The sequence below is a fragment of the Leopardus geoffroyi genome, chromosome A1 (assembly GCF_018350155.1).
Source record: "Leopardus geoffroyi isolate Oge1 chromosome A1, O.geoffroyi_Oge1_pat1.0, whole genome shotgun sequence".
Lineage (NCBI taxonomy): Eukaryota > Metazoa > Chordata > Mammalia > Carnivora > Felidae > Leopardus > Leopardus geoffroyi.
In genome coordinates, this window is record NC_059326.1 from 71072908 (window position 1) to 71095847 (window position 22940).

A 22940-nucleotide genomic window follows, 5' to 3' on the forward strand; every position below is an offset into this window, starting at 1 on the left:
TGCCTATTGTTGGGTGAAAAAAGCAGGGGAAGCATGTGTATTATGATCCCTGTACTGGTCAGGGCTCCTGGTAGCCAACCACAGAATCTACTCTATTAAGTTAGAGCAGAAAACAAAATAGTTTATTATAGGCTACTAGGTAAGTCACAGACCCTATGCAATGCAAGGAGGGATTCCACAGACAGGGCCCAGGATTGGGACCGTGACACTTGAGTTCTGCATCACCTCCACTGCTGACTCTCTGTGAAGTCTCTGAAAAAGTTAACTCTTGTAACCTCCATGTTCTTCAGGCAAACATGGATAATAAAACCTGCCCTGTCTACCCCTCAGGACTGCTGTGAGAGCAGATGAGATGCAGGCCCTTTGAAAAGTTAAAAAATGCACTCCATCAGGTGGAGCTGGCTGGCTCAGTTAAGAGCATGTGACTCTTGACTTCGGGGTCATGAGTTTGAGCCCCACGTTGGGAATGGAGATTTTTTTTTAAATAGATAAATAAATGGAAAAAACCAATAGGGTATATAAAAAAAAAAGAACTGTGTAACATTTACATCACTATTCCAAAAGACAAGAAATAACAAGTGTTGGCAAAGATGTGGAGAAAGAAACTCTTGTGCACTGTTGGTGGGAATGTAAATTGGTACAGCCACTGTGGAAACCAGTAAAGAGGGTCCTCAAAAAAATTAAAAATAGAAATACCATATAATCCAATAATTCCATTAATAAATTTGGGTATTTACCCAAAGAAAACAAAAACACTAATTTGAAAAGATACATACATTTCTGTTTATTGCAGCATTATTTACAATATAGAAACATGGAAACAACGTAAGTGTCCATTGATAGATGAATGGATAAAGAAGATAAGTGTGTGCATATGTGTGTGTATACACACACACATACACACACATATACAATTAAATATTACACAGTCATAAAAAAGATGAGATCATGACATTTGTGACATGGATGGCCCCAGATGGTATTATGTGCTAAGTTAAATAAGTCAGACTGAGAAAGATAAATACCATATGACTTCACACATATGTGGAATCTGAAAAAAAATGAATAAACAAAAAGCAGAATCAGACCTGTAAATAGAACAAACTGATGGTTGCCAGAGGGAAGAGGAGTTTGGGATGGGCAAAATGGGTAAAGGGGAGTGGGAGATACAGGCTTCCAGTTCTGGAATGAATAAGTCACAGGAATAAAAGGCATAGCACAAGAAATACGGTCAGTGATATTGTAATAGTGTTGTATGGGTGACAGGTGGCAGCCACACTTGTGGTGATAATGTATAGAGAAGCTGAATCACTATGTTGTACACCTAAAACTAATGTAGCATTACGTGTCAACTATGCTAAAATCTGAAGAAAAAAGTTTACATCCTTGCTATCCAGTGATTCTGAATGTGTGAACATACATACTTCCTTCCAAAGCCATATTAGTCAGCACTGGGATGCCACTGGTCCTCTCCACTTACCAACGGCACATCACTCTAAGCATTAAATTGCACGTGGCAGTGGTCTGGACAAGAAGTCTGGTAATTTTGGCAGTTGTTTTTGCTAAGCTTGTCCTAAAATCACTTTCCACCTGCCTTCAGCCACTCTCCCCATGGGCTGACCTCCGCTTCAGGCCTGTCCTTTTCTCAAGGCTCACTAAGCTTGCCATCTGCAGGGAGCATGCAGTTCTCATCTCTGAGATCTGCACTGTCTAGCATCAAAGCTCAGTCTTCCCTAAGCAGCATCCCAAGGGCTAACCTCTGGAGCACTGGTGTTCAAAGTCACTGTCAACCAACACTTCATGCATGATTTGGGCAACTGACTAAGTATATATTGAAGGCTGGATTCAATAAGTTTTTTAATTTCCTTATTCCATTTTTTGCATATTTTTATATTTTAAAAAATGGTTCTCATTGCCCCCTATCGTGTGGGAAAAACAGTATTGTGATATAACAGGGCATTTCAACAAGGTACTAACATTGTTAAGAAGGACTTTGATGTTCCTGAAACCAGGCATGTGTTGCAAGGTGGGATGATGTTCTCAGTTCCTGTATGTACGTCCAGAAGCTTTTCCTGGCAGAGCTTTTAGCCCCTGAGACTTTCATCTTCATCTAGCACGAAGGATACAATTTGATCCTGACGCATGGAGTATAGAAGCTGCAGAACGTCCACACAATCTGTTATGCTAAATCACACCTGGTGTCTGCACAGAGAAGGCTCTGGCAAGCTTCCTCGCCGCTGGGACCGAGGCCTCTGACTCTGACGCCAAAACATGGCAGTGTTGCAAGGAGCCTTCTGAGAGCCTGGCTCTCCGGCATGGTAAATTAACCTGCTTGTTCTCACGTTAAATACTTTATGAAAATTTACTGGGCGATAAAAGAGGGAAGAAAACCCAAGTGGCTCCACACTGAGCCTGCCTGGCACCGGTGAAGGAATGAAGCTTCTGAGAAACTCCACGTGAAGAGCTGGCAAGAAGCAAGGTGGACAACACAATGAAAATGAAGTGTGGTGTGGGCAGCTGCATTGTTTTAGTAGTATTTTCTCAAGGAAGACATTGAATCGTAGGAGAGCTGGTGTTGGTACGCTAGGTAAGAGGACCCTGGGCTCTGCCACTTTCTCCTTGGGACCCATTTTCAGAGGAATTATGGCATGCCCCCATAGACCGCAAAGAGAAACCTCCTCCCATGTGGCTCAGTCCTTGAGAAGGGCCCTTTGCTGTAACCAAACCATGTTCTCAAAGGGCAGAATGTGCCTGTTTAAAAATAAAATGTTCTAATAGCCATTATCATCCTCCATTCTTCAATTTTCCACATTAGATTCTTCTTCTCTTTTCCTTGTTGATTTTAGAACAAAAATAAGATGATGAAGAATAGAATGGAGAAGTTCTACTCCCTAAAATACCTAAAAATTTGGGGGCATGTGGCTGGCTCGGTTGGTGGAGCATATCACTCTTGAACTCGGGGTTGTGAGTTCGAGCCCTACATTGGGTGTAGAGATTACTTAAAAATAAATCTAAGGGGTGGCTGGGTGGCTCAGTCAGTTAAGTGTCTGACTCTTGATTTTGGCTCAGGTCACCATCTCGTGGTTCTTGGGTACAGGCCTCATGTTGGGCTCTGCGCTGACAGCATGGAGTCTGCTTCGGATCCTCTGTCTCCCTCTCTCCCTGCCCCTCCCCCGCTCATTCATTCTCTCCCTCTCTCTCAAAATAAATAACATTTAAATAAATAAATCTTAAAAATAATAATATTAAAATAAAATACCTGTAAATTTGCCACCTAAAAGAAACAAAACCTTTTTAACTATCACTTTCTTTGGGAAACAATTAGGAAGCAAGACAAACAACAACAATGAACCATGAAAATGAAATGATTAGTTACTATAAAATGAAGTGTGACTGTGTATTTGAAGAACAGAAATCAAAATCCACAAAGATGGAACAAGCTGATAATACTAGGCAGGGGATTTTAAAATTCCTTTTCATTTTAAAGCCACACCAACATTAAAAGGAGTTTGTGAGAATAATGGTCCGGTTTAGCATGCGGCAAGAAATATTTCCTTGTGTTTGATTTCTGCCATCACAGAGCTTATCTAGTTACCTGATTTCTTCATTCATGGCTGCCAGGAAGACTAATTAACACTATGGAAGCTAAAGAATCCTATTTGCTCTGCCACAGAGTAAAGCTTCTTCCCCCAAAATGTGAAGCCAAGGCCTTGCACCTGCTGAAATTCCCGTTAGTTTGGTTTGTTGAATTGCAAGGCTGTTTATGCCTTATCATTAGACATTTATACTCTATCTGTAAGCTTTTATAACCTCCTACTTATGGAGACAAGATTCTTTGTGTCAGCACCTTAGAGAAGTGTTGCTGAAGCAGTTGGCACGCAGACAGGAATTTCCCAGCAGCACCGTCGGCATGGCGGAGCTCCTGTACAACCTACCTTAGTGCAGCCTCGCAGACAAGTGGGCCCCATTCACCTCCAAAATTGGTGACGGGCAGGAAAACAGATGTTTTCCCACGTAGAAGTGAAGCTTTCACTTTTTAAGAAAATTGATTCTTAATACTTAGGAGGACAGTTTGGATTAGTTATACTAGAAGTGTATCTCAGGTGGGCTTGTAACCTGAAGGAAGTCATCAGCCAAAACAGTTGTGAGCATCACAGTAAAACTGCTCCAGCCTGGACAGGTGACATGGCTGTTACCTGATGTATCTGAAACCCTGGCAGGCCGCCTCATTACATCATGAACCAATCACTCTCGACTTACCCTTAAAAAAGAGTGAAAGGCCCACAGACCCTGCCCCAGGTGGGTGGGTGGTCGGTCCATGGCACCTGTGGCAAATGGCAGTGTTTTCGTCCTTATGATGCAGAAAGGTAGGTGCAGAGTCCTTTGATGACACTGTTCCCTTTCGCTTGTTTGCTTTCATTCTCCCACGCAGACTGCAACCCAGCAGGAGGGCTTTTAAACCCAAACAGTTAATTACCTTCTCTAACCCAGAGAAGTGGGGAAACACAAATCCAGCGAGTTGAGAGGGAGAGGGCAGCTTTGCTTGGGGCTGTGTTTTACACCAGGTGGGAAGGGAACCACCTTCGCCATCCACAGGGCAGAGGGAGACCAATTAGAAGGCAAAAGGGAGGGAGGCAGGCCTCATTCCCACTCCTTGTGTACTTTACATTTCCTTTTCAGACAAGAAAATGCACTGTACTGCACCTGCACTGCACTCTCCAGATCAGAGGCCTGTGTAAACACACCCACCCCAAAGACAAAATTGAGTAGCTTCAGGACTAGAGGCCCTCTGGAGATAAAAGCATGTGCTTCACGCTCAGGAGATGGAGACATAGCCCGTTGGGCAGAGCAGGCTCGGGCAGGGAGCTTCTCCATGTAACACTCAAGGGGTGGCGGGGGTGGACCTTCCCCCAGTCCAGGCCTGAGCACTAGCAGCTTCCGCTATGGAGAGTGTTTTCTCAACTGAACTCCAAGTCTTGTCCCACCACCCCCAACACCCTTGCTTCCCTCAAAGGGGGACCAAATACAAGGACTTAACCCTTGTATTCCTTAATTGGGGCTCACCCCTGCCCACCTGGGAATCTCTGGTCTTTCTGTCCATCTCCTGGTGCCAGCCCCTTCCCTACCTAACCTCATACGTACTGACCATCTGCCTCTGTATTTGCTCACTGTTTCTGCCTCTGCCTTCTGCCCTTTCCTGGCTCTCTGCTGGGTGCTGCCCTCTCCTCAGCACCTAATGAGATCCCCAACTCCCCTGCCCCCTGTCTGAGCCTGAAGCTCCTCCTGCCTCTAATCCTTTCTAAGTCCTGTTGTCTGTTCCACTGACTTTAACTGTTTTACTTCTCATTCTATGGGTCTTTCATTGCCACAACTAGATTACACATTCCTCTGTTGATTTATATATCAATATAAAGTTATTTATATACCTTTCCCTATCCCTCCACACCTGTTCCCAGCACCCAGCACAGTAGATAGCATTTGATCCCTCTCCTACTGGTTAAAAAGTTTTAAATGTACCAGACCAGAGACATCAGATAGAATCTGGGGATAGTATTCAGGAAATTTTCTTTTCAGAATCACAAACGATCTTAAAGAAGAGGACAAATCCTATCAGTTATCTAAATGTTTTCAAATATCTAGATGTTTGGCCTTAAGTACATAAAACACCTAACGAGTGATGATGTCGTTCAGATTTCCTCTGGATCCTTTGCATCATGTAGACATGGGTAGTGGCCCCCTTAGGAGAAAGCATGTCGAAGCACCCTGTTCCTCCACTCATAGATTGTCCTGCCTAGAGCCAGTCTCATGGCTCCTGGTGCCTCTGCTGCCCTGCTAGAAAACAGAAATTATGACACTGCCCCTCTGAGGCTGTGAGACCAAGTGATGAGTGAGAACAACGAAAATAGTAAGAGTGGGAAGACTCCACAGCTCCACAGACAAATCTGAGCATGGCAGTTGTTATTCATAAGGAGAAAGGCAACACATGCCTTTAGTAGGTAAATTGTCTTTTTAAAAAGTTGTGTGCAGGGTCGCCTGGGGGGCTCAGTCAGTTGGGCATCCGACTTTGGCTCAGGTCATGATCTCACAGTTTCTGAGTTTGAGCCCCGTGTTGGGCTCTGTGCTGACGGCTCAGAGCCTGGAGCCTGCCTCGGATTCTGGGTCTCCCTTCTCTCTGCCCCTCCCCTGCTAGTGCTCTGTCTCTCGAAAATAAATAAATGTAAAAAAAATCTTTTTTTAAAGTTGTGTGCAAAGTGTTCCTCAAAGCCACACTACCAGGGGTGCCTGGGTGGCTTAGTCCATTGGGCATCCGACTCCTGATTTCTGCTCAGGTCATGATCTCACGGTTTGAGTTTGAGCCCCACATCAGGCTCTGTTCTGACAGCATGCTTGGGATTCTCTCTCTTCCTTCCTCTCTCTCTGCGCCTCTCCCACTCATGCTCTCGCTCTCAAAATAAATAAATAAACATTTTTTTGGAAACATCATAGGGGTGCCTGGGTGGCTTAGTTAAGCATCTGACTTCAGCTCAGGTCATGATCTCATGGTTTGTAGGTTCAAGCCCTACATCAGGCTTTCTGCTGTCAACACAGAGCCCACTTTGGATGGGAGCTCTCTGTCCCTCCCCCGCTCACTGACTCTCTTTCTCAAAAAAAAATAAACATCTTTAATTAATTAATTTTTTAAAAGACCATAACAAGTGTTGGTAAGGATATAGAGCAATTGGAACCTTCATATACTTCTGATTGGAATGTAAATTGACACAGCCACTTTGGAAATAGTTACTAGTTCCTCAGAAGATTAGACATAGATAGAGTTGCCTTATAATCCAGTAGTTCTCCTATCTCCTAGGCATGTACCCAAGAGAAATGAAAACAGATAACCACACAAAAACTTGTGCATGAATGTTCATAGCAGCATTTCTCCTAATAGCCAAAAGCCAAAACCAAATGTTCATTAACTGATAATAGATACATTCTAAGTGGTATATCCATACAATGGAATATTATTTGGCAATAAGGAAGTAGTGATACATGCTACAATATGATGAACCTTGAAACATTGTACTAGGCAAGGAAACTAGTCTCAAAAGATCGCATATTGCATGATTCCATTCACATAAAATGCCCAGAATAAGCAAATCTACAGAGAAACAAGGTAGATTCATGGTTGCCTAGAGCTGGGAAGGTTGGGGGAATCTGGGAATAACTGCTGAAGAGTATGGAGTTTCTTTTTGGGATGATAAAAAAAATTTTTTTTTAGTTTATTTTTATTTATTTTGAGAGACGGCAAGCAGGGGAGGGACAGAGAGAGAGGGAAAGACCATCTCAAGCAGGCTCCACACTGTCAGCACAGAGCCTGACTCAGGGCTCAGACTCACAAACCATGAGATCACGAGCTGAAGTTGGACGCTCAACCAAGTAAGCAACCCAGGCACCCCAATGATTCAATTCTATACATTACATTACTCAGTGCTTATCAAAATGGACTCTTTCTTGATCCCCTTTATCTGGCTTCACCATCTACCTCCCTTCAGGCAACCACCAGTTTGTTCTCTGTATTTAAGAGTCTGCTTTTTCCAACCGACACATGGCAAAATGCTCAACATCACTCATCGTCAGGGAAATACAAATCAAAACTACACTGAGATACCACCTCACACCTGTCAGAATGGCTAACATTAACATAGACAACAACAGATGTTTACGAGGATGCGGAGAAAGAGGATCTCTTTTGCACTGCTGGTGGGAATGCAAACTGGTGCAACCACTCTGGGAAACAGTATGGAGGTTCCTCAAAAAATTAAAAATAGAACTACCCTACGACCCAGCAATTGCACTACTAGGTATTTATCCAAGGGATACAGGTATGCTGTTTGGAAGGGGCACATGCACCCCAATGTTTATAGCAGCACTACCGACAATAGCCAAAGTATGGAAAGAGCCCAAATGTCCATCGGTGGATGAATGGGTAAAGAAGATGTGGTATATATACACAATGGAGTACTACTTGGCAATCAAAAAAATAAAATAAAATCTGGCCATTTGCAACTATGTGGATGGAACTAGGGGGTATTATGCTAAGTGAAATTAGTCTGTCAGAGAAAGACAAATATCATGTGACTTCACTCATGAGGACTGTAAGACACAGAACAGATTAACACAAGGGAAGGGAAGCAAAAATAATATAAAGACAGGGAGAGGGACAAAACATAAGAGACCCTTAAATATGGAGAACAAACAGAGGGTACTGGAGGGGTTGTGGGAGGGGGGATGGTCTAAATGGATAAGGGGCATTAAGGAATCTACTGAAATCATTGTTGCACTATATGTTAACTAACTTGGATGTAAAATTTTAAAAATAATAAAATAATAAAAAATAAAGTAGTTTAAAAAAGTCTGCTTTTTGTCTCTCTTTTTGTTAATTTGTTTCTTAACTTCTACATATGGGTGAAATCATATAGTATAAGTCATTAACTAGTTTTTAACATTTTATTGTGGAAATAGTCTAATACAGATGGTCTCCAACTTATGATGGTTCGATTTAGGATTTTTCTACTTTACAATGGTGCAAAAGTGATACACCTTCAGTAGCAACTGCACTTTAAATTTTGAATTTGGATCTTCCCTGTGCCAGCAATAGGCAGTAAGATCCTCTGTCATGGGAGTGCCTGAGTGGCTCAGTCAGTTAATTGTCCGTCCAACTTTGGCTCAGGTCATGATCTCACGGTTGGTGAGTTTAAACCCTGCATCGGGCTGTCTGCTGTCAGCCAGGAGCCTGCTTCAGCTCCTCTGTCTCCCTCTCTCTCTACCTCTCCCCAGCTCATGCTCTCTCTCTCTCTCTCAAAGATAAACATTAAAAAAGAAAAAAGATCCTCTTTCATAATACTGGGCAGCAGCAGGGTGCCTCGGCTCCCAGTCAGCTACATGAGCCCAGCCAGGTAAACAACCAATAAATACACTGACCACCATTTGTACCATACAACCACTGTTAGGTGTTCCCTGGTGGTCTAGTGGTTAGGATTTGGCACTCTCTCCCACACAACAACTGTTTTTCACTTTCAGTACAATATTCAATAAATTACATGAGGGGCACCTATGGGGTTCAGTCAGTTAAGTGTCCAGCTCTTGGTTGCAGCTCAGGTCATGATCTCACGGTTCATGAGTTTGAGCCCTTCATCGGGCTCCATGCTGGCAGCACAAGCCTGCTTGGGATTCTCTGTCTCCCCCTCTCTCTCTGCCCCTCTCCCTCATGCATGCATGCATTCTCTCTTAAAGTAAATAAACTTAGTTCGTTCTTTGAATTTTGACAAACGTGTAGGCCTGTATGACTTAAAGCCATTGTTTTAATATTTTAAAAAATATTTTTAATTGTTCACAGACCTTCAAAATAACGTGAGTCTCAAACTCATGACCCTGAAATGAAGAACTTCATATTCTACCAACTAAGCCAGTCAGGCGCCCCTCCTAAACTTGTGTTTTAATGCATCTTTCATAATTAACACATCAGAGACTTTGCTCTACCAAAATCTATATTTTCAGAATAAACAGAGTGCCTACAATTGTAATAATCTGTGGGATAAGTCAATGAGTGAAAAATTTTTCACTTTTTTTTTATTGTGGTAGTAGTATACATAACAAAATTTACCATCTTAACCATTTTTAAGTGTACTATTCAGTTGTTACTGATGCATTCACATTGTTGTGCAACCATTACCACCGTCCATCCCTATAACTGTTTTCATCTTGTAAAACTGAAACCCTGTGTTCATTAAACACTAACTCCCATTCCCTCCTCCCCCCAGCACCTGACAACCACTATTCTATTTTCTGACTAAGTACCTCATTTAAGTGGAATCACATAGTAGTTGTCTTTCTGTGACTGGCTTATTTCACTTACCCTAATGTCCTCAAGGTTCATCCATATTGTAGCATATGTCAGAATTTCCCCTGTTTTTAAAGTTGAATAATATTCCATTGTGTGTGTATATGCACACCACATTTTGCTTATCCATTCTCTTGTCAATGGACATTTAGCTTGCTTCCACATTTTAGCAATTAAGAATGCTGCTGTACACATAGGTGTACAAATAATCTCTTTAAGACCCTGCCTTCAGTGCTTTGGGATATATACCCAGAAGTGGAATTGTTGGATCATATGGTAATTCTATTTTTAATTTTTTGAGGAACGGCCATACTGTTTTCTATAGAGGCTGTACCGTTTACATTCCCACCGAAAGCACACTAGGGTTCCAATTTATCCACATCCTCACCAACACTTGTTTTTTTCTGTTTTTTTTTTTTTTTCTAGTAGCCATCCTAATGGGTATGAAGTGGTATTTCATTGTAGTTTTGATTTGCATTTCCCTAATTATCCATGGTGTTGAGCATTTTTTTCGTGAGCTTATTGGCCATTTGTATATCTTCTTTGGAAAAATGTCTGTTCAACTCCTTTGACCGCTTTTTGAATTGTGTTGATTTTTGTTGTTGTTGAGTTTTAGGAGATCTGTATATATTCTAGATATTGATCCTTTATCAGTTATATGATTTGCAAATATTTTCTCCCCTTCTGTGCATTGCCTTTTTTCTCTGTTTATATCAAGTGTCTCTTGATGTACAAATATTTTTTAATTTTCATGAAGTCAAATTTGCCTGTTTTTTTTTTTTTTTGTTACCCCTGCCTTTGGTGTTGTCAGTGAATGAAATTTTAAACCAGTTATTTCGTGGTATATTCAATATTGTTGTAGATTTTCTTTTTTTCAAAAATAAGCAAACCAAGATTTCTTTTTCATGTGGAAAAAACAATGAGATAGAAAACACTATCACCTTCCTAAAGAAAAGCTACCCAGGTTGTACTAATTAATGAGAATTTCTTTGCCTTTTGTCCAATGCAGTCACTACAACAGGCTCTGTGATCATAATAAATTTTTATGCATTTATAAGAAAAATACAATAACATAGTTTACTAATGACCTGTTTTAGTCAGAAGCACTTCCTTTTTAAAAGTATTAATGTATAGGGGCACCTGGGTGGCTCAGTTGGTTAAGCTTCTGACTTCGGGTCAGGTCATGGTCTCACGGTTTGTGGGTTCAAGCCCCATATCGGGCTCTGTGCTGACAGCTCAGAGCCTGGAGCCTGCTTCGGATTCTGTGTCTTCCTCTCTCTCTGCCCCTCCCTTGCTCACATGGTGTCTGTCTCTCTCTCTAAAAAATAAACATTAAAAATATGTATATATAAATATATAATAGAAGTTATATGAAAAAGGAGATCCTTAAATGGAAAGTTCACTCTGAATTTGTATTTTAAACCAAACCTCAAAATTTTCAAAAAATTTTTCATGTACCTAGTGATATCAAGGCCCAAAGTTTGTTTCACTCCATGCCTCTGGCATCATTTTACAAATGAGATAAAATGGAAATCATATGGACAGATTCAGAAAAGATAGAATTCACTAGTGTTTTTGAACATGTGGCATGGCAGTGTGCCTTTTGTACAATTAAACAATGAAATATTGATTGCACATTTTTCAAAATCACAAAGGTTATATGTCTCCCTGGAATCTAGAAAGTATTTCTTTCTATTTCTTCATTTCTATTTCTTTGTATTTCTTAATTACCAAATCTGGGTTCGGCAGCACAGCTTTCTCACGGCTCCTGTTGCATCAAGGGTCATCTTTGTGATTTCCTCTGAAAACGACTGTACATTAACATACAAGGTTTGAGTGGGGGATGGAAAAGGGAAAAGTGTTAATTCAGATGTTATGAAACTGTGATAATGCCATTATTTAAGGCACTTATTTGGGTATGTTTATACTTTGTAGTTTTATAAATAAACCCAAGGGGCTCCTCCTGGTTGTCACAATCCTCCTTGAATCTCGTATCCTGTCTGTCTCTTCCTATCCGACAGTAGAATTGATGCCGCTCTAATCCCTGGAAGTTTGGAACTAATGAACTGACTGCTGAGCTGCCGCCACGGAGCTTGGTCCCAAACTATACTGTACTTCACACTCGATTTATTCTCCAGATGGCGAGACTGTGCCGCCCTGCCGCGAGGGACCACCTCTTCCACTGGAGTGTAAAAGTGGACGGATGTTGTTTTCTTTGCAGATTTGATCATTCTGAGCTAGAAACTTGCGAGGATGATTAGTTATTAGCTTTAATGGGTGCCAATTGAACCAACTGCACGCATATTTTCTCCTTTAATTTTGGAGTCTGCAGGTCTTGGCGATGGTTGATTTATCCGCTTTCTTACGTCACTGGAGCGTGTCTCTTCCCCAGGTGATAAGAACCGAGTCTCTGAAATCATAGCACGCCTTGGTTCCTGGCCCAGACAGAGTCACATAATACGGTGGCTTATGTATAAGGACAAGTTTATTAGCCACTGGTCCACTGCACTGAGCAGCCCATGGCACGAAATATCGATTGAATGTGGGAAGTTTGGTGACACCACTTTTTATTTAGAACAGGGGCCGATGAAAATTCTGATCTGTGCCTACTTTCTTTGTGACCTCTGTGGAGTCCACCTCTGGAATCACATACTACAGAACACACTATGGTAATTAGTCTCTGCAAAGATCTGATGTAACTGTTGATAAAGGCTTTAATTCCATTCCTTATTCTGGTTTTTTTCCTCCAGGTTTTCAGATTTTAGAGGAACAAGTTCATCCTACATTAAGAAAAATCATACCAAGGCCATTCCGTAGTGTTAACACTACTGCATTTAGAATGCAGTTCCTTCTCAACCTCATTTTGAACAACCCATTTTGCTACCAGAATGTAAGACACCCTTCCCCGCAAAAAAAAAAGGTCTTTTTTGAGTGGCCTCTTTTTGCTTTAATTTCCTCTTCCTTCTTTTTTGCCAGGGAACATTACCTCCCAATCATGTCAGCAAATCACCTTCTGAGAAGGTGGTGTCTGCCAGGCCGTATCTTACTAATCCCCCGAATGAGATGGAAATTGGAAGGATGGTCAGGGCCAAATAGCAGGCAAAGAAAAAGAGAACCAAAGTGTGAGGGGAGCGAGGTGATGCAAAGGAGAGAGCTGTAACAGAAAGAGATTGGTATCAAGGGGAGAGAGAGAAGGAGGGAGAGAACAGAATGAACAAAATTTCTTTCTTTTCACAACTGGGTGGACTGTGACTCTCTCTAACTAAGCACCCAGAACTAAACTTAATTGTTCTTAGAAACTGCCTTCCTCTCACCCAGCAGATGGCATGGGTGTGTTTGCTAGCACAGTAACATATTTCACCATTAAAGCACCAAAAAGAAAAAAAAAAATCAACATACTTGTTGGTTGGTATAAATTCAGTGAGGTTGTTGGATATTTTGGGATACATAGCAGAGGGATGCACACTCAGTTTATGTAAATTACAACAAGCAACAGCCTGTTAATAAGGATGTTGTGTGGCAATATACCTCCAAAGCCATCATCTTTTTCTGGAAAGGTACAGAATGATGAAGTGGAAAGCACTTGTCTTAATTCTGAGCCAAAAAAAAAAAAAAAAGTCTAATAAAATGCTGACTATTCACTATTCATTATTATAATGTGAAAAGTACTAATCAGATTATGCCTAAAATTGGAATTAGGTATTTCATTTGCAGCCAATTTCACAAGGGTTGAATTTTACTAAGTAAACCAGAATGTGCTGAAACCATGGCAATCTGACTTTAGATAAAAATCACGAACAGGTTTAGCACACGAGCTTTGAACAAACAGTCTCCTTCTAATCCAAATGAAACAACAAAACAGCTTAGAGGTCAGATTTTATTTGACACCTACATAAACAGTTTAGGAAGTTGATGTTGCCAGGCTTCCGTCACCTTGAGCACACATGCAGATTAAAGTAGAGTGTGTGGATGATGATTCAAGTAACTCACATTTTTTTTTTCTTTTTCAACGTTTTATTTTATTTTTGGGACAGAGAGAGACAGAGCATGAACGGGGGAGGGGCAGAGAGAGAGGGAGACACAGAATGGGAAACGGGCTCCAGGCTCTGAGCCATCAGCCCAGAGCCTGACGCGGGCTCGAACTCCCGGACCGCGAGATCGTGACCTGGCTGAAGTCGGACGCTTAACCGACTGCACCACCCAGGCACCCCAAGTAACTCACATTTTTAAATGCATTTCAGGCTAAATGATCTAGTTAGTTCCCTTCCATTTTCCATTCACTCGGTCCCAGTAGGCCCTTTAGAAGCCCAACCTGCTATTGAAAGAAACCCTGGCAATTGAAATATTTACAAGCTGCAGCAATCCTGAGTTTGTAGCTGTTCAGGCTACATGGAGCATAACACATTTTAGGTTCTCTGAGGCCATGGATCTAAACACACACACACTGCCAAAGAGCTGAAGGCATTTCTCCCGACAGCTCAAGATGTCCTTAGAACCATGATGCTGAACTCACTTCTGCTCTTCACCTGCAGCATTTTCCTGTTTAATGAACAGGACTTCCTATTTAATGAATGGAACAAGGCATGGGGGGGCAAGTGGATGAGTTTTATAGCTGTGGAACAGCCAAAGGCATGATGTGGAACCAGGCCACTGTTGGCTCCATCATCCCTCACTTTAGCTAGTGTGAGCTCTCTTGCTTTTGTCTAAGCTTGGCCTAATTATCAGCAGTCAGGGCTCTGTAAATCAGGGCTCCACAGAGCTGTCCTAAACTGGTCTCCATACTCTGTTTCCAACTGACCTGACAACTCTGAGCCACTGTTTCCTCACACTGTTTAACTCAGACCACATTTGGAAGCCTTCCCTCCTCTTACTCGGTCGTAGACCTACATCCGTCTGCTTTAAATCTACTGTCCTGGCTTGTCTTGTTGATTAGACTTAGACCCAATATTGGCTCTAATAATTCTTTTTTTTTTTTTTTTGTCTCCACTTTGGTTTGCTATTTTCCCAGATAAGTATTGCTGTTCAAATGGCTGTATATTGTTAAGACTTTTTTTTTAACCACATTCATCAGCAGTGAGAAGCTTTAAAGTTTTATTAGTATCATAAAAACCTTTCCCAAATGAAACTACTTTTGATAAGTGTTCATTCTGACAATGAGAATTTGTTGAGGGCTGTTGGCAAGTTGGAGGAATTTGTTTTTGAAACTGAAATTGGCAGGAAGTAATGACCCCAAGTGCTTTCTTTCTCTTAACTCCAACCCCCAGCCCCTCAATGTGCTCCTTTCTCTCCCCACCCCCTTCCCCACCTTCAACACCCGAACTCAAAGGCAATAAATAACATGTTTGGTTTCATACAGTTTTTCTAAGGACAATTCATACACCGAAACAGGCTTCAGCCTTTCAGCTTTTCCTAACTATGAAGTATAGACTGTCAACTCAAAAAAATGTATTTGTCTTCCACTTCATGAGGGGATTTCTTGGTGATATTATTGCCTTACATCTGAATAAGCTGGAGCTTTTTTGTACTGTGGAATGTCATTTTCCTATAAGTGCCTTCTTAATTGAATGTCAAAATTCAACTCAGTTGCAAAAAAATTTTGAGTTAAAAACATGATGCATATGGAAAGAGGAAAACAAATCCTTATTTTTCCCCTAATGTGACTATGCCAACAGATGAGACTACAATTATCCAAATGTTATGTAGTTCCTTATATTTATTAAACGAGAAAATGCAGGTAGAAAACTGAACCATGCCTAAGCTTAATAAATGCTCAATAAATGTTATGTATTAATTATTTCACCTTTCAAGTTGGGAAGAAATGCTAATGAGAAAGAGGACAGTATTATTTAGAAGTGCACCAAGAGCGCTTGGGTGGCTAGTCAGTTAAGCGTCCAACTTCAGCTCAGGTCATGATCTCACAGCTCATGGGTTCAAGCCCTGTGTCAAGCTTGCTGCTGTCAGTGCAGAGCCTGCTTTGGATCTTTTGTCCCCACACCCTTCTCTGCCCCTTTCCCGCTTGCACTCTCTCAAAAATAAATAAATCTTTAAAAAAAAAAAAAAAAAAAAGAAGTGCACCAGTATGCGTTACGGTGGCTGTCATCTCTGTTATAGTCATCTTGAATGAAGTCTGGAAATCAATCACTTGTCTGTCAGATCGGACAACTTGCTTCCAATACCATTTATGTGCTAGACAGGAAATGTGTAGATACAATCATGGTGCTCAGACTCTGAATCCATATAGCAGACTCACGGTCAGTAGGACTGTGTTTCCTCTCGGTGATAAATAAACTTAAGAGATACATTTTATCGACACTTACAGAATGAAGCTCGATCGAGAATAGTAAAAACTCTTGAAGACTTTGATCTGGGCCCAACTGAAAAGTGTGTGAGGGTCAACTCGGTGTCCAGCGGTCTGGCCGAAGAAGACCTGGAGATCCTCCTGCAATCCCGGGTCCTTCCTTCTAGCCTGATGCTGCCAAAGGTCGAAGGTCCTGAAGAAATCCAGTGGGTGAGTAGCTAATGCTTTGCTTTAATTAAAGACTCAGGAGAAGCTGTGAAGGAGTAGCAGAAAGGAAGGATTTGGGTGCTGCAGATTTTGAAAACACGTACACGGAACAGAGGAAAAGGGAGCTGAGGAAAAGAGGGGAGTGCAAGAGACTATTGCCTTCACGCAAGGGGAGCCTGGCTTTACCCAGCGTGTTCAGAGGAACAACTCCGCTCTTGGGATGATGCTTCTGCACCCTACTCAGATTTGCGGGTTGGACAGGACAGCCTCCTCAGTCTTTGGAGACTAGCTTTTGCCTGAGAATTGGATCACACCTCACACCCTGCCAGGCCCTAACCTCCACCTGAAAGAGCAGGGAAATAAATGGCTGTTACCCAGGTTCATTTGAAGTCTTCATACACAGCGAAAGCACATTAGCCACGAATGAAAAAATGACCCTAGAGGAGGAGAGGGAAAGGTCACTCCTGAGGGCAACTAGAGGAATAAACAGGAAGCTTTTAACTAGTGGTTTTAATTAGCACAGATATTATTTCCTGAACAGCTCTCCAGTTCGTCCTTTTTTAAATTGCTGACAGGTGTGTTTGTGTTTCACGACAGACTTTTCAGCCAATAAAAACCTGGCATGTCAAATTACTTAAGAAAACTTTGAAATGGGCCTAATTATACTATGATTGTTTTAATTGTTAAAGTAGGGGGAGGCTAGATTTTATTTAGGAGTTGCTATGATTTTGCAGATCTCTGCTGAATAAAATAACTGTCCATTGTGCCCCTCCAGGGCAGACAGGCTGTGACTCATCAGTGCTGGAAGCTTGGTAAGGGCATGTGGACAGTGGTGATTTTAAAGCCACATCTGGGATTATCTCTAAGGCTGTGGTTGCAAATACAGCAATACAATGAATAGTTGGAACACCTGAGGAAACCATTCCCTTTTCTAATGCACGTAGATGCCTTGGATCTATACTTTCCAATGCTATAGCCACCTGCCACATGTGGCTACTGAGCGCTTGAAATGTGGCAAGTCCAAATTGAGATGTGCTATAAGTGTGAAATACACACGGGATTTTGAAGACTTAGGAGCCCTCTCCCCCCAAAAGACTGTAAATTATCTCAATAATTTTTATATTGATCACATGTTGAAATGACTATATGTCAGATTGATTGGGTAATAAACATTATTTTCTTTAAGATTTTTTTTGTTTTACTCCTGAAAACCATATTACATTATATGTTAACTAGAATTTAAATAAAAATTTGAAAAGAAAAAGAAAAGCAGGCTACAAAAAAAATGAATAAATAAAAATAAAGAATAAAGTTTTTTTTTTTAAGTATTCTCTACACCCATCATGGGGCTTGAACTCACAACCCTGAGATCAAGAGTTGCACGCTACACCAGACCAAGCCATCTAGGCGCCCCAGGTTGAATAGACATTATTAAAACCACATTCACCTGTTTCGTTTTACTCTTTTAATGTAGCTACTAGAAAATTTAGAATTACATATGTAGCTGCCATTCGGTTTCTGTTGGACAGCTCCGTGTTGGAGTCTTCTTGAAGACCCACGTTCAAGGACCCTTATTTACTGTCTAAGCTGGAGTTCTCTCCAGGGTCACCCCTCAGAAGCTGGGAGATACTGGTTATAGTAGGTTACACTCTCTGAGGCCTCCTACCCCATTTGAACATGTCTTAAATGGATTGAAACGGAATCTGAAGCCGCTGTTCCCTTTTGGTTTCATAGTTAATGCCTGTTTATCACCGTTATTACCCTTCATTTAAGAGACGAGGACCCACCCCAGCCTTCAGCTACAGCTCCTGTTCGCTGTTTTAAATTCTTGGATAGAAATAGGATTTCTAGTTAACAGAAGTCTTTTGGGCTGTTTATTTTTTCCTCTCCGTTTGTATTTATGTGAAGCATAAAACCCAGAGCCTGATGCACAACTGAAAGATGGGCTTCCTTGTTTTCTTTTGTGTGAGAATCTCTTGCTGGTCTTTTGTCGCTAGTGTGGGTTCTTGTTTGACTGGCACGGCTTATTGGACTATAACAAGCGTGACTCTGCCTCCTTTGTCGCGGGACAATTCTCCCACAAATCCCGAACAGTGTGCATTCTTCCAACACACTATTGGGTGTGCACTGGAATTGAAAGAATTGCTGAGCCCTGCTACTTCATCTCCTCCCCAATCTCTTTGTGATTTTTTCCCCTTCTTTTCCTCCACCCCCCCTCCCCCTTCCCCTCCACCTCACTGAAATGAACACTTTACCAGGCCGGAAACATTTAATCGTCTCCTTTTGAAAAAATTAATTGAAACTTCTCCACTAGTTACCTTTTGTGTCAGTACTTAATGCAATTTTTTAAGAAAGAAGGGGAGGAGGAGAAGGAGAATGGGCTAGAATATTTAATGTTCAAATGCCCCTATTGGCTTAAAAACAAAAAAGCATTAGAGATTTTTTTGTAAGAACAGGAAACATAAAGTATTTAACTAGTTTTAAACTTTATGATTTTCATAGTTATAACTGTGATCACAAAGAATGGGGCAAGTAATGTTGCAAGTTTCTTCTTCTTTTTTTTTTTTTTTAATGAGGAAAAAAGTTCCTCCAGTGCATATATAACCCCAGAACCACTAATATTTCATTACCCATTTTCTAGCTTAAATGTGACATAAATTATGTTTTCTTTTCATTTACACGGAATATTATCCATTTTGTCTCCTTCAATTGTAGCCCTCTTTCTTGCTATTTTGGTTGAGTTGTTCCTTCCCTTGAAAAGTTACTAAGGAGGTGACGATGATGGTGTCTGAGGAGGGGAGGAGCCGTGGAGCAACTGGGAATAATTCTTCATTACTGAAAGCTGTGATTTATTTTAGCCTAATTGTAAAGTTACTGCAAATTGCTCAAAAGCTTTTTAAAGATCCCAGTGATTAGATTTTTTAGAGGGGGGGTGCTGCACAAGCAAGGAGGGGGCAGCTAAAAGGGGAAATAACACCTCTAATCCTGCTTCTGGTAAATAGGCTGCCAGCTTTTAAAATGAGTTTCCTTTCTATTAGTCAGAATATTATGCTAAGCCTTAAGCATTAGTTTTTTTATGTTGCCATAGCAGCCCTATTCCTGCAGGGTGGTGACCTCCGATGATTACAGTACAAAGCTTATAGGGTCTTGAAACCCCCTTTGAAGATGAAAAGTCTTTGATGGTTTATATTTATGCAAATCTCTTAGATATGATTTACCCAACTGAGACTGAATGGAGAGATGATTAAAATTCCCTTTTCCTTTGATATCCATTAATGGCTGAATATTCCTTAAATTTAAAATGGATATATATGTTTTCATCTTTATTTACAAAAATATCTTTGTCATACCTGTGTGTTGTTTTTTTTTTTTATCTCCCCACATCTTATTAGATCTAGATAGACATAATAGATTTACAATTTAGAGTGTGGTGGTTTTTTTTTTTTTTTTTTCCTTTTGAAAGGGGGGGGGTGGTGGTGGTGGAGATCTGTGCAAGAGCTTTTGTATGTTTCCAGATGATAGATTTTGGAATTTGGGCTACCCCACTGGCAGCACAGAGCTAGCTGTGAACTGGTCTCATGGAAAAAATTGGCGAGCTTTGGTCTTCAAAGAATTAAACTTCCTTTTTAAGGTCTTCCTAGGTAAGCTAAAAAATTATGAAGAAAAACCTTCTGAACAAAGGATAATGGTGCTATAATGAATAATGTGGGTGCCACGCAGAAGGCTGCTGAACAGTTACACTGATGTCAGTGCCTGGTCCAAAACAAAAACAGAAAGGCAGGTAGAGCAACACTTTGCTGTTTTGGGGGCCTACCATTTGCATTTAACGAAGTGAAGGCTAGAGGTCTTAAGCAAATATGTTTTTAAGAAAAGCATTTAAACTCCAGAATCTCTCTTTCCACTTCTAACTCCTAGGCCTCAAATTACTCCTTTAGGGGGGAAAAAAAATTAGAATGCTTGAAGTTTACTATTCAGTTTGGTGGGAACTTTGTTACCTTTTTCCTTTGGTCTTTCCTCCTGTTTTCGTTTTGTTTTGTTTTGTTTTGTTTTGTTCTAATTCTTTTTTTGTGTACGAAATAAGCTGGGATATTACTTCCTTAGGCCAAAGACTTGAATACTACTTTTGTGACTAACATTTTAGTGATTGTACATTTTTTTCCCCTACTAATCACCTATGACACTTTTGGTTTTAGTTTTCAGACAAATTTTCATTCTACTTAAAAGGCCGAAAACTTGAACAACCTATGAATTTAATCCCTTTTGTGGAAACTGCAATGGGTTTGCTCAATTTTAAGGTAAGAAAACATAATGTGACTAATAAGTTAGTATTTTATTTACTACCTAAAGAGAACTTCTGTTCTCTTGACATCTACTTAAACTATTTTTCTAGAAATATTTTTAAAGCAAAGTAAACCTTGAGCACCATTTATTGCCTATAATAATCCAAAATCAGGCTGTGAGCATCTTAGAAGACAAAGAGATTGGTCAAGTAGCAAGGGAAAACTTCCCAGACCTAAATATTTAAATGAAATGTCTATATATTCTTATTTTAATTAAATAAACATATATACACATATGCTTTGAATTATTATATTTATAGTTGAAATGTACATGAAAATGTATTTTGTTGCCCTTATGAATTAACTTTCAATTATTCTTTTGTATACAATTGCCTTCTATTGGGAAATTTTCTGGCCTCTTTGTAGCAACGTTAGCCATAATGTCTAGTATATAAGATTGCTATTTTAGGTTAGTATACACCAGTAAGTTGTAGTATATTATTTCAGTTTGCCACATTAGAACATAAAGAATTTCCCAGTACACATTCAGGAAGATTAGCTGAGCCAGGGGTTTTCCAGCATTGTTTAAGCTGCCTTAAACAATTTGCCTTAACAATTTCATGGCTACCTTGTTTCCTCCCTTTTATCACTGATCATTTAAACCGTTTTCCAAAATATGCCTCCCATTTCACCTGACTTGTTAACATCAATGTAGCACCCCATTTCAGAGGGCAGGAGGGAAGAAGTCCCTAAAAACAAAGAAAAAAGATAGTTGAACTGCCTTAGATAATATGAGAGTAAACGCTCTGAGAGGAAACTTTGAGACCTACTGGACCTTGCAGGAGGGCCAGGGGGCACATGTTTGGGAGCTGCTTCCAGCCTCATGATCAGCGTGTTTACACCACTGACCACAGATTCTTCCAGCCTGCCCCACAGTTCTGAGATACAATCAAAGCATATCCCTTAGATGCAACTAGATTCATACAATGATTGAATTCTAAACTCTGTTGTACCATTATATGCCATAGTGTACTTAGAGCACTTACAGCCTCTGAAATTAATCAACAGTGTGCTCACCCCATTTTCATGTCTTCCCCACCCACATGCTGAATCTCCACCTTGAATTCAGTTCCAGCTATGACAAATGTTATTAATCTTTATTTTCACATAGAAATATGGAAGTTGCTAATTAATACATCTTGGATGTCTTGTTGCATTTTTATTTTCCCCTCTGGAATTGTAGATTTTTGTATGTCTTTAGTCCTGAGGCCATTTACTAAGAAATCCTGATCCTAATGCAAATAATCCAGTGAATTTGATTTAAAAATTCTTGTTATGTTTTACATTTATTGTTTGAGAGTCTCTTAAAGCAAGAATGAATTTTGGAAAAGCAGAAATAATTTATAGTACAATCAAAATGAGTTAATTCAAAGTTTCTCTAGAAATTAGATGAACTACAATTTGAATATTATATTAAAATACATTTATAACTATATTCCTACAGTCCATTAAGCAAAGCAAATCTATACAACATACTTATCTTGGACAATATTAAATGCCTTTGAAAAGAAGTGAATTTGACTACATTTTTAGGGCTGCTAGTTTGCTTTCAGCCAAACTGTGTAAAGAGTTGGATCTTTCTGTCACTTAAATACATCAGGCCGCTTCTCTCCAAACTGTTCACTTCTGTGAGATTTGGTTCTGTTCTGTTCCTTCACAGACCGTGTGTGAAGAAGCACTAAAGACCGGACCTCAAGTGGGTCTTTTTCTAGATGCTGTTGTTTTTGGAGGAGAAGACTTTCGAGCCAGCATAGGTATCACATTTCTCTCTCTCTCTTTTTCAATCTCTATGTGTGCATGCATGTGTGCATGCATGTGTGTGTGCGTGCGTGCGTGTGTGTATGGATGGATGTATTTTTTCCTTGCCCCTTCATGAATGGACATTTACATGACAATATATATTTACCAACCATGACAATGGTTGTTCAGCTGAATGGGCAATACTTTCTGATAATTTAGGGCCTCTCATAGCTGTCCTGCTTCCAGAACACTACATTATTACGTCTGTTCATGTATAAAATAATAAAAAGCCTGTTGCAACCTCAGATGTGGTTCAGGAACATATGACATCTACTTTGTACATAATAATATATGAACAACCTCTCCATTGCTTAAATATTTTATTTTCACATCAGTATGAGGGCTGTCTAGGCTTCTAACACAAATTTAAAGCAATTTCACATTTGCTTTAATGAATCATTTTCTACACTAAATG

General features: G+C 40.4%; 1 protein-coding gene across 8 annotated transcripts in view; it reads left to right on the forward strand.

The window, feature by feature from the left end:
* The window catches only part of CLYBL (citramalyl-CoA lyase), a 260795-nt gene that overhangs the window by 196930 nt on the left and 40925 nt on the right, over window positions 1-22940 (forward strand). For all 8 annotated transcript variants that reach the window (XM_045445089.1, XM_045445121.1, XM_045445112.1 and 5 more), the window contains exons 3-5: window positions 16200-16388; window positions 20579-20680; window positions 22386-22479. In XM_045445089.1, the coding sequence (XP_045301045.1) occupies window positions 16200-16388; window positions 20579-20680; window positions 22386-22479 (385 nt within the window). The remainder of the gene's footprint in view (window positions 1-16199; window positions 16389-20578; window positions 20681-22385; window positions 22480-22940) is intronic.